Consider the following 13,162-nt stretch of genomic DNA (forward strand, 5'->3'; position numbering starts at 1 on the left):
AAGGAAAACGTTGATGCGCTCTCTGATGATCAGATATTCTAGCAGCATCTCTCCTTCCATTGATGGCCAAATATTCCTGCTAAAAATTTCTTCTGCGATCAGCATTCGAGGTAGATGTCTCTAAAAAGAATACTGCGGCACTTCTAAGAAATGGCAAACACTCTAGACTAGAGCAGGTAAGGTTTTGCTGTTTAGACCTGCTGGAGGCTCCTGCAGGTGTAAGAACCATTTGAGATTTTTGCAGGTTTGCTTATCCGAATGTGAGTCAGACAAATGATGGAAATAGATATACAAATGAAGCATATTCGTGATGTTGGTGCGTTAGCTGTGGCATACCTAGTACAGATTGCTGCGGCAGCCATTTTGAGACTTTGACGTTGGGCGGTAGATCGTCCATGTCCTTCTCCCATTTCCAGAGCACCCTCTGTCGTAGTTTCTTAAAACCCTCGAGAAACGCCAACCTTCTTTCTTCAGGCATCGTGCTCGCCTGAACCATGGAACCCAGGCTGAAGTAGACGGCGCCGTCCTCTGCCCCATCCAGCCAGTCCTGTATGTCCTGCTCGTGAAAGTAAAAAAGTTTATTTACGATCATTCGTTAACTATCGAGACAACTGCAAGGCAGGTACGCCATAAATTTCAAATGAAACGTACCTCATTGGCACTCTTTGTACATTATGAATACAGTCAGATGCAATCACAGTTCCTCCAGTGATCAGTGGTAAAGCATAAGCAGCTTGGACACTTGCGATCGCTTTACCTTGTCTAGATTTTTCCACAAAGTAAAATTGCGGTATCTGTATAGGAATAACGCAAGCAGTTGACTACCAACTGTTTGGCGCATATTTCAGGTGTGCGCCAACAAAAAATGGTTCAAATGGCTCTGAGCACTATGGGACTTAACAGCTGTGGTCATCAGTCCCCTAGAACTTAGAACTACTTAAACCTAACTAACCTAAGGACATCACACACATCCATGCCCCAGGCAGGATTCGAACCTGCGACCGTAGCAGTCGCGAGGTTCCGGACTGCGCGCCTAGAACCGCGAGACCACCGCGGCCGGCTGGTGTGCGCCGACACTTGGCACTGCTGTAGTGGCTGCAGTCTTTAGGGTTGCCTGAAAATTCAAAAATCCAAGAGTGTGGGAAATTTAAAAATAGATAAAAAAGTTCAAGAAATATTCGAAAAATCCATTATGGCGCAGCTAGTCTCGTTGTGGATTGTAAACCCTCCCTCTCTCCTTCCCTCTCCAGTCAACCTCAGCGTAGCATTTTAATGGGTGCTAAAATGAAGCAATCAGAGCAGAGTATTCGAGCAGGTATTAAAATGAAGCAACCAGCCACTATGTAGCTGTGAAATTAGGGAAGTTTCATTTGAACTGCGCGACAGTGGTGCCAAATTTAAAGATATTTGCCTATGAATTGCGTAAAATGACGTAACGTACAATATTTCCAAGTTGAAAAAATATTGAAGCTTCACTTAGCTTGGTGTTATATTGTAAGATATTTCCCTCTGGATTACATAAAGTGACACCATAGAACACACACACACACACACACACACACACACACACACACACACACACACACACACACACGCTGAATGATCCACTTCTGTAAATAAATCGTCAAATTTCGTCTGCCATACGTGCACACAATATCAAAAGAATTACGTACAATATTTGCACATCTGCCTCATCATCATCTCTCTCATTTATACACATCTGTAAACACTGTACTGCCGGCCGCTGTGACCGAGCGGTTCTAAGCGCTTTCTGCCCGGAACCGCGCTGCTGCTACGGTCGCACGTTTGAATCCTCCCTCGGACATGGCTGTGTGTGATGTCCTTGGGTTAGTTGGGTTTAAGTAGTTCTAAGTATAGGGGACTGATGACAAATGTTAAGTCCCATACTGCTCAGAGCCATTTGAAACAATGTACTGCCTCATCATTAAATTCATTCCACGTATGTGCACTGACATGTCCAATAAAGTAAATACATGAGCACTGTGATTAGTAAAACACACGCGCACGTACACTACTGTATACCATTTTTCTCTGTTTTCATTTGTGAATAATATACTCCTTCCAAATGTGCAGCCACTTGCTACAGAGAGAGAGACTGAGGGAGATACATAAATAGATAGACAGAGAGAGAGAGAGACCTTGGGGGCCTGTGCGAGGGCTCTTCACGTCTCAGTGGTAGAAGTGTCTGGTAATTGTACGTCTAATTCTATCGGTTTCTTTCTCTCTCTCTCTCTTTAATGCTGCTTGCAAGAAACGCAAACAATATGCTGGAAAAAGCAATTAAAACCGTTTCTCAACCGATACAGAGTCTAATTCAAGAAGAACAGTTATTCTGATAGGAGAAGAAGAAGACAGGCCAAGATTACGATGAGGAGTATGTTGATCATGAGGAAGAATGTTTGTGATGAGGGAGACGATGATTATGACCATGATGGGAGGAATATGAAGAGATCGAAGAGGAGGATGATTATGACGAGGAAGATGACGTTCGCGATTGGAAAAACAGACTCCAAAAGTCGCCGGCAGATATCGACAACGTCCATTGGAATGGCAGTCAATGGACTATCATTGCTGTAACGCAACAGGTGTGTGTGTGTGTGTGTGTGTGTGTGTGTGTGTGTGTGTGTGTGTGTGTGATGGTGCTAGTTTACACAATTCAGTCTCAAATATCTTCGAACATAGTGCCAGAGCCAATTCAAGTGAAGGTTACGTATTTTTTCAACATGGAAGTATTGTACATGACATGACTACACAATTTAGGGGGACTGGAGTGGGGAAAGGAGTAACAGTGGGAGGGGGAGAGGAAGGGGAGGGGAGAGCTCACAAACAGCAACTAGGCTAACCGCCAATTTGGATTTTACTATTTTTTAAATTTATTATTTAATTTACCAGGGTCTTGAATTTTTTAGTTTCCTCCCAGCGCCTCCTGGTATTTTTAAATTTGCCACCAGTCGCCAGCTTGGATTTTTGTATTTACCACCACCACCAGAGACTGCAGTGCCGAGATAGCAGCGCTGACTAGCGGTGGAAACTTCAGCTACGCACCAAAGAGTTGGTAGCCATACTACTAGTCTGCGCTATGTCTATGCTCAAAACGAAATGAATGGTTTAATGTCTAGTTAACGCTGAGTACATAAACATGGAGCACAAACTTGGGTTTGACAAGGATACAGAAAGCCATCAGCTGTGTCCTTTTCCGATTATCCATCAGGGGATTTATTTAGGGAAACCAAAGAAACTCTAAATCTGGATGGCCAGATGTAGAATTCAGCCATGTTCTTCCTGAATGCGCATCCCTCGCCCTAAGTCTAGGAACGTGATTCAGTGAAGACGAAAAGCGGAGCATGAAGCCGATAGTGCCCAAGTCGTGTTCGCAATTTCGTTTTGTCTAGAGCTTAGTCACCTGTCAAAGCTTACAACACGACGCCACAAAGACGCTGTTTGTACCCTTTTGGCAGATCAGAATCCTTGGAACAGGTGAGACGCTGACTGGAAGCTCAAGAGTGCTCAAACCATCACCAGGTGCCGTATCAGGCTCCTTAGCGGCGATTAGTGGACATGGAAAATTTTCGTGATAGCTAGTTGGGGGAACACAAAGAATAAACAATCCATTAACGTCTTAGACGAATGGTCTGAACTGTATTAATAAACCTAACGATATATGCAGAGCATACACCCACTCTCAAGAAACTACCTGCCAGTTTGTCAGAGAACCTGATCTATGCGACAGAAGTCCAGCAATGTGTGTACCGCACACTGACATTCAGAGCCCCGTTCATGCAGGAGTATGATTGGGTGGAGAAGTATTGTTACAGCACAGAATAGTAAGTGGTTAAAAATCAGAAAACTTTATTAAAACACTGTCGCCTTGCTACAAGCAAAGTGTGGTCACGCCAGAGGCAGAGACAGGACCAGCAAATAAGCTCTATGTCGCAAGTAGGTCAGGCCTCTGCACGTTACAGCACTGCGCTGAGAGAGACAGAGAGAGAAAGAGAGAGAGAGAGAGAGAGAGAGAGAGAGAGAGAGAGAGGATGGCCTCAGCAGAAAACAGCACAGGACAGGAAATCAACAGAAATGTGACACGCATATTCGTTAGCTCGTAAGAGATGTCGAAGGAAACTGTACCCATCGTGAGAAGCAGTATCGGAGAACCTGCTCAGCAGTTAAGAGCCTATTAAGCGAATACAGCAGAATGAGAAGAACACATGCTGTCATTACGGACCGAGAATTGCGTCACAGCCTCACGTTGGTTCCCTTTAAATACACGAGCTCTCCGTCTGTCAAGAACTTGATCACTGGGCTCAATGACATTGTCCGCAGCTCGTGGTCGTGCGGTAGCGTTCTCGCTTCCCACACCCGGGTTCCCGGGTTCGATTCCCGGCGGGGTCAGGGATTTTCTCTGCCTCGTGATGACTGGGTGTTGTGTGCTGTCCTTAGGTTAGTTAGGTTTAAGTAGTTCTAAGTTCTAGGGGACTGATGACCATAGATGTTAAGTACCATAGTGCTCAGAGCCATTTGAACCATTTGAACCATCGATGACATTCGCAGTAATATCACTCGATTCCGTGATTATGATAATGTACCGAATCTATGTCCTAGATTCTTCAGAACAGTCTACGAACCAGCCAAAGATGTACATGTATATGAGACGACGGACTTCGCATGATGAATTTCATACTGTTGGCCACCGACCATTACTGTTGGAGAAGCCGACAGTCTTCTAACAACACCACATCACAGAGTGCTGAAATCAGCGAACTTCAACACGGAAACCAGTCTGAGCAGGGCCTAGTGGGGTCCACGTTCCTGGTCAACACTTAGGCGCCTCTGGGTGCTGAAACCCACCTGGCCAGTAGGAAGGGGATTGACCGACCACACGACTTCCGACAACACCAGTCGCGGATGGGGGTCATCAAAGGTCAACACAGAATCAGGAGTGGGATCGAGCACACTGCAGCAGCTTGTACGAGTCCATTCGTGCTGGACCACAGCCGCGGCGCGATGTCGCTCACTCTTCGCCTGAGCCCTCAGACGAGGAGTTGACTCGGCAGCCGTCAGCGGGTATCCAGCAAGCAGTTGAATGAGGCATCGGCTACAACGCCGGTGTGGAACAAGCAGACTGTTAACATGGTTAATAAGTAATTGAACTTTGACCACGTTTCACTAACGTCAGCAACGCTTTACAGGTACCCAACTGCTATCCGGTCTTCATCCAGAGGTGTCTCCGCCCGGTCCTTTCTTAAGTATGGTCTTTTCAGACGAATCCCGCTTTTATTTTGAGAATGATTCTCGTCGCAAATTCGTCTGAAAAGAAAGACGTCACTAATACAATCACGGGAACGTCGTGGGAATCAAATACTAGTAATTTCGTGGTGCCGAAGTTCTGGTGTGAGAGCCATCACATCAGATGGGCGTAAGGAGACTCTTATTTTCCCAGGCGGTTGGAGGACTTTCGCAGGTACTGCTACGAGGTAATGTAGCGACATTCGTGAGTTTTCGGCGAAAAAATGTGACCAGACTCCATCTTTAGGATATTAGTGCTTGTTCAGACGCAGCTGCTCTGGTGGGTTGGTCAGAGAGGTCATCTGATTGTAATATCTCTTTATATCCTACTAATTATCCCTGCACAATTCTATGAGTGAATTACGTTTCCTACTTGAGCATCTATATACTCGCAGAATTAACGCGCAGAGTAGTACAGTACTATTACTATTCCATGAGCGCATAATTACTCTTTGTAATATTCTCTATGGTGTGTTGAGGGGACTTCCAGGATCTTCTCCATGCCGAATAGCCGCAGTGTATAATTGTAATTTTGCTATCGAGATTAGTGGAAGAAAGAGATTGAAAATAAATTGTATGCTACTCAAGAAAATATACACTGAGCATTTACATCAAAGGTGTGTAAGGAATTTCATTGTATATGTATTCTCTAATTGGAAATTTGCACGGAGGTGTCATGTCGTTGGTAATGAGAAGGGAACTTCCGATGAATTGGAAACGAACCTGCAATTATTAGATCCAAGAGCTCCATTATTTCATCGGATAATTAAACTCTATCAAAGCAAACTTTCCGCTTGATCTGAGGTTTCCCGACTGACTGCGCAACGCAAGGAAACCAAGACATTTTATTTACACAGGATAGCAGATCGCTTCGAATCATCGAAACTGCGGGCAAGGAGAGTCATCGTCCGATTCTGATTAAACAAGTGAAGCTTAATTATAACTTTCTTGAGCGACTGTGATGGCTGTGATATGGCTGCTTATGAATGAGACCATTAAAAAAATACTAATAACTAACTTTCCTCCTCACCAGCAACCAGTATAAACACAATATTAGTTAAAATTCTATGATCTGAATCCTACAGAACATGTCTGCGAACCGAGTTTCATCTCTGTCTCTGACACTAGGGACCTTCAAGACCTGCACACAGTCCTTGCTCAGGATTTGGATTGACTACCGACAGAGCTGTCCAGTCAACTCGTACAAAGCATGCAAGGTTATTGTCAAGTGTTACAGCTAGCTAATGGTACGCATATCTCCTGTTATTCTTGTGGAAGAGGTTTTTTACAATTACAGAGCGAGGTGATGTATGCTAAGTCACTTGACTTGCATTCCGGAGAATGGAGATTCAAATTTCTGTCCGGCCTTTCACATTTAGATTTTGTGCGGTTGGTCTAAACGGCTTAAGGCAAATGCCGGAATAGTTTCTTTGAAAAGTACTTGGCAGATTGCCTTTTCCATCCTTTCCCCATCCGAGCTTGTGCTCCATCTATGATGACTTCGACATCGTCGGGGCGTTCCTTTCTTCCTTCCCTTTTGTATTTTAGCTTCATTATCTACTGTAATACGCTTTGAGAACTTTGCTAATGACACTACTACACGGTTTACATTGTTCTGTCATCATTCCGACATTCTGTTGACACATGTCCTCAAATCTACTGATTATGCTTGACTTTTGCACAATAGCGTAATATTGCTTCTGTTACAAGTGAAGATTCGCTATGGAATTTTAATATTGTAGACTTCTGCTTATAAAGAAGCTTTCAGTTCGTGGATATTTCATCTTTTTGATAAGTCAGTCGATTCCGCTCTACGCTGTCTCTCACTTCCCCCCACGTGATGTAATCGCCTACCGCACGTTTATGATAAACCAATCCTGCGCTGCCACCAGGACTGATCAATCTACGCATTTATTTATTGATACACCTATGTGTGTTCGTACTAGACGTATGTGTAAATTGCCTAAAGATTATCCTCTATCAGTGTTTATTCGTGGTAGGGGTATTTCTATTAAGCTCAAATTCATTCGTGATTGCACTATTTACAATAGTAGGAGAAAGAACAATTACCTTAGGAAGAGGCGGTGGGTTGGCTTCCACATGCAGTCCAGTCAATTCTATCATGTTTGGCAGATTCGGTCGAGGATAATTTATACTGAAGTGATTGTTTATGAGCATTAAACTGAAATTTTTTTCAGTTTCATAAACCGATGGAACGTCAGGCCCAAAATATTTTCTCTGGATTTCTTCTTGATCTGCCATAATTTGATAGAAGTAGTAATAATTTGTGAAAAGCCATAAGTATGTCACGTAAACTCTCTCCCAGAATGACATGTGGTCTGAGCAGCGGGCCTGAAAATCTAGAAGGTAAGCGGGGCTACTAGGATTCCCATCAGTCCAGTGGGTGGGGGTGGTGGCGCCTAAGGAGACGTATCCAATGAGAGGCGGGGAGCCCAGTTTGTGGATTAAACCGTAGTAGCAAGGCGTCATCACCCGTTCCAAAATAATCAGGTCGAATTTTGGAGCTGATCTGAAAGAAATGTTTGTTGTATTAATGGACTATTGCTACCTGACTATGTTCAAATGTTCAAGAAATACTGGATTAGTTTAAATGGTACGAGTACATAATGCGACTTATGTTTATAGCGTTTACACAAAAGAGAAACTGTGTCGTCATGGAAGTGCAGAGGTTCGACAAAATACACTACTGGCCATTAAACTTAGTACACCAAAAAGAAATGCAAATGATAAATGGGTATTCATTGGACAAATACACAATTGGCCATTAAAATTGCTACACCAAGAAGAAATGCAAATGATAAACGGGTATTCATTGGACAAATATATTACACTACAACTGTCATGTGATTACATTTTCACGCAATTTGGGTGCATAGATCCTGAGAAATCAGTACCCAGAACAACCACCTCCGGCCGTAATAACGACCTTGATACGCCTGGACATTGAGTCAAACAGAGCTTGGATGACGTGTACAGGTACAGCTGCCCATGTAGCTTCAACACTACACCACAGTTCATCAAGAGTAGTGACTGGCGTATTGTGACGAGCCAGTTGCTCTGCCACCATTGACCAGACGTTATCAATTGGTGAGAGATCTGTAGAATATGATGGCCAGGGCAGGAGTCGAGCATTTTCTGTACCCAGAAAGGCCCGTACAGGACCTGCAACATGCGGTCGTGCATTATCCTACTGAAATGTAGGGTTTCGCAGCGATCGAGTGAAGGGTGGAGCCATGGGTCGTAACACATCTGAAATGTAACGTCCCCTGTTCAAAGAGCCGTCAATGCGTACAAGAGGTGACCAAGACGTGTAACCAATGGCACCCCATACCATCACGCCGGGTGATACGCCAGTATGGCGATGACGAATACACACTTCCAATGTGCGTTCACCGCGATGTCGCCAAACACGGATGCGACCATCATGATGCTGTAAACAGAACCTGGATTCATCCGAAAAAATTACGTTTTGTCATTTGTGCACCCATGTTCGTCGTTGAGTACACCATCGCAAGCGCTCCTGTCTGTGATGCAGCGTCAAGGGTAACCGGAACCGTGGTCTCCGAGCTGATAGTCCATGCTGCCGCAAACGTCGTCGAACTGTTCGTGCAGATGGTTGTTGTCTTTCAAACGTCGCCATCTGTTGACTCAGGGATCGTGACGTGGCTGGACGATCGGTTACAGCCTTGCCGATAAGATGCCTGTCATCTCGACTGCTAGTGATACGAGGCCGTTGGGATCCAGCACGGCGTTCCGTATTACCCTCCTGAACCCACCTATTCGATATTCTGCCAACAGTCATTGGATCTCGACCAACGCGAGCAGCAATGTCGCGATACGATAAACCGCAATCACGTTAGGCCACAATCCAATCTTTATCAAAGTCGTAAACATGATGGTACGCATTTCTCCTCCTTACACTATGCATCACAACAACGTTTCACCAGGCAACGCCGGTCACCTGCTGTTTGTATATGAGAAATCGGTTGGAAACTTTCCTCACGTCAGCACGTTATAGGTGTCGCCACCGGCGCCAACCTTGTGTGAATGCTCTGGAAAGGTAATCATTTGCATATCACAGCATCTTCTTCCTGTCAGTTAAATTTAGCGCCTGTAGCACGTCATCTTCGTGGTGTAGCAATTTTAACGGCCAGTAGTGTACAATGTCTACACTGGTATAATCCACTCATTTCCGTAGCTAGTGTTCTGCCTTACATGTGACTTATACACACTGATTTTAACTCTAGTCACCCCATCCCAAATCAAACGTCTCCTATCATCCACTGTCCAACACCACACTTCTCCATATACTAATCCTCCCGTTCTGTTACAATCCAGGTGCTCACAACACCAGTTAACCTTCCTACTCGCAATTTACTGTTTTCAGTTAACGTAGTAGAACATAGTGCAGTGAAGTGAAGTAGTCCAAAACTATAATAAAGACTACCATCAATTATCGCCTTAACAGTCAATAAATAGTTTTTAACGTCTTAAATACACAGTTTTAAATAATAACGAATGTCAACATTTCATTTGAAAATTATACTTGTGTGCTTTATGAAATTAGAATATAGCATAAAATACACAAGCATATATGATAGTTGGTGAGGCAAAATGTTATAGTACTGTTTGCAAAGGAGTTCACTCGATGAACAAGAGGAAGAAACAGGAGGAGGTGGAGAAAGAGGAGGAAGAAATGATTGAGAATGAGGAATACTTACGGAGCAACTACGTACTTTATGAACTGCTGCATCTCTGGAGTACTGAGTTCGCTCTCACAAGCTGCTCTCCCTATTTGCTTCCAAAAAAATAGCATATCAATTTCTGTCCAATGGACCGTAGCCATCCAATCAGTGGACGTTTTCAGATAGTTATATGCGGCAGATATGTCAATTTCTGTGAAGTTGGTGATGTTTTCCTGAAAGTAAAAAAAAAAAGGTCACAACAGTGCTGCACACCATTTTCCGTAAACGATACATAAAACTTTTGCTGGTATTCACGCTGATACAGAATATGGTATTTTGCTTCTGAACTTTGATCGGATCCTGTTTTTGTAAGATTTGTAATTTTTACTAGAGCGTTTACACTTCCCAGTATGCATAATTCCTGCGTGGAATTTTTCTTGGCTTCTGTGATTCCAGCTGTGGCCATGTCGATCTTTTGACTTGCAGCGCTAAATGTAGAGTATTTGCTTGTCTGGTTTGTAACCATTCAATATGTTTCTTGAATCTTACCTTCATGCACTTTTCACACACAGCGGGTGGTCTAAAAAATGGAAACACCAATATCACAACAAATTACCGTGCCCAGTATAGTGTAGGAAAATCGTTGGCCACCAAAATAGCTTCCAGCGGTTTCGTTATGGATAAACACAGATAATATGTGGTTTTCAAGGGAATCTTATACCATTCTCCCTGCAAAATAGTGGAAAGATCAGAATCGATCATGAAGGTGGACAGCGATCATGCGCCTACCTCTGTACAGTAAATCATAGAGCCTGAATAATACTGAGATCTAGTGACTGGGGTCCAGAGCAGATGCGGCAATTCATCCTCGTGCCCACCAAACCAGAGATGGATGATGCGAGCTATAACCTTTGGCATCAATCCCATGTTGCAGATTAACCATGGGGCCCACGGAATATCGCGATATCGTTGCCATATCATCACCGAACCCCCGCCATGTTTCACTCTTAAGACGTAAACTCGGCCAGAAATTGGAAAGAGTATGAAACAAGACTTATCCTAGCAAATGACGTCCTTCCACTGCTCCTTAGTCCGGGTTTTCTGGCTTCGGCACCACTTTTTCCTGTTACAGGGATTCCATCACTGAAAAGTGATTTCGGACATCCATCTTGCCTAATAGTTCTCCGCTTTTGGAGCTTCCTCCGTGTTGATTTGGTGCAGCCAGGGTTCGCGAGTGCGACATTCAGTTCTGCAGTGACTTTTGCAGCTGTCATGCATTTATTTTTCGTCACAGTCCTCTTCAGTGACCGACCATCACATTACTCAGCACACACATTCATCCGCATTTTGACTTAGTAGATGTTTTTCCACTTTCCCTGTATGTGGTGAGCACCTCCAATACGATATCTCTTGAAACATCAAACAACTCGACTACCTCGCTTACGGAAGGATCCATCATAAGAGCACCAACAATTTGCTCACGTTCGAATTCGCTTACGTCCGAAATAAAGCACTGACAACTACGCAGGGCACTATTCCAGCCACGACTACCACTTCCAGTGTGCTGATGACCGTTGGTGGTCAAATGCAGCAGTGCAACTCGCAGGCTTGGCAGGCGTCTGCATTTCTTTCGAGCATGCATTTCTCCCGGCGTTTCCATTTGTTTGTCCAACCATTATACACTACTGGCCATTAAAATTGCTACACCACGAAGATGACGTGCTACAGACGCGAAATTTAACCTACAGGAAGAAGATCCTGTGCTATGCAAATTATTAGCTTTTCAAAGCATTCACACAAGATTGGCGCCGGTGGCGACACCTACGACGTGCTTACATGAGGAAAGTTTCCAACCGATTTCTCATACACAAACAGCAGTTGACCGACTTTGCCTGGTGAAACGTTGTTGTGATGCCTCGTGTAAGGAGGAGAAACGCGTACCATCACGTTTCCGACTTTGATAGAGGTCGGATTGTAGCCTATCACGATTGCGGTTTATCGTATCGCTACATTGTTGCTCGCGTTGGTCGAGATCCAATGACTGTTGGCAGAATATGGAATAGGTGGGTTCAGGAGGGTAATACGGAACGCCGTGCTGGATCCCAACGGCCTGGTATCACTAGCAGTCGAGATGAAAGGCATCTTATCCGCATGGCTGTAACGGATCGTGCAGCCACGTCTCGATCCCTGAGTCAACAGATGGGGACGTTTGCAAGACAACAACCATCTGCACGAACAGTTGGACGACGTTTGCAGCAGCATGGACTGTCAGCTCGGAGACCATGGCTGCGGTTATCCTTGACGCTGTATCACAGACAGGAGCGCCTGCGATGGTGTACTCAACGACGAACCTGGGTGCACGAATGGCAAAACATCATTTTTTCGGATGAGTCCAGGTTCTGTTTACAGCATCATGATGGTCTAATCCGTGTTTGGCGACATCACGGTGAACGCACTTTGGAAGCGTGTATTCGTCATCGCCATACTAGCGTATCACCCGGTTTGATGGTTTGGGGTGCCATTGGTTTCACGTCTCGGTCATCTCTTGTTCGCACTGACGGCTCTTTGAACAGTGGACGTTACATTTCACATGCGTTACGACCCGTGGCTCTACCCTTTATTCGATCCCTGCGAAACCCTACATTTCAGCAGGATAATGCACGACTGCTTGCTCCAGGTCCTGTACGGGCCTTTTGGATACAGAAAATGTTCGACTGCTGCCCTTGCCAGCACATTCTCCAGATCTCTCACCAATTGAAAACGTCTGCTCAATGGTGGCAGAGCAACTGGCTCGTCACAATACGCCATTCACTACTCTTGATGAACTGTGGTATCGTGTTGAAGCTACATGGGCAGCTGTACCTGTACACGCCATCCAAGCTCTGTTTGACTCAATGCCCAGATATATCAAGGCCGTTATTACGGCCAGAGGTGGTTGTTCAAAAAAAATGGTTCAAATGGCTCGGAGCACTATGGGACTTAACATCTATGGTCATCAGTCCCCTAGAACTTAGAACTACTTTAACCTAACTAACCTAAGGACATCACGCAACACCCAGCCATCACGAGGCAGAGAAAATCCCTGACCCCGCCGGGAATCGAACCCGGGAACCCGGGCGTGGGAAGCGAGAACGCTACCGCACGACCACGAG

The 13,162-nt window shown here is 44.7% G+C and overlaps 1 protein-coding gene across 2 annotated transcripts in view; it reads right to left on the minus strand.

Moving 5' to 3' along the window:
• LOC126175961 (UDP-glucosyltransferase 2-like) overlaps positions 1-13,162 on the minus strand; it is a 59,175-nt gene that overhangs the window by 21,013 nt on the left and 25,000 nt on the right. Inside the window, exons 3-5 of one of the 2 annotated variants that reach the window (XM_049923047.1) lie at positions 10,062-10,243; positions 7,375-7,834; positions 337-556 (exon numbers count right to left, since the gene is read on the minus strand). In XM_049923047.1, the coding sequence (XP_049779004.1) occupies positions 337-556; positions 7,375-7,834; positions 10,062-10,243 (862 nt within the window). The remainder of the gene's footprint in view (positions 1-336; positions 557-7,374; positions 7,835-10,061; positions 10,244-13,162) is intronic. The other variant, XM_049923048.1, reaches the window with a different exon arrangement.

Source organism: Schistocerca cancellata, chromosome 3 (genome assembly GCF_023864275.1).
Source record: "Schistocerca cancellata isolate TAMUIC-IGC-003103 chromosome 3, iqSchCanc2.1, whole genome shotgun sequence".
NCBI lineage: Eukaryota > Metazoa > Arthropoda > Insecta > Orthoptera > Acrididae > Schistocerca > Schistocerca cancellata.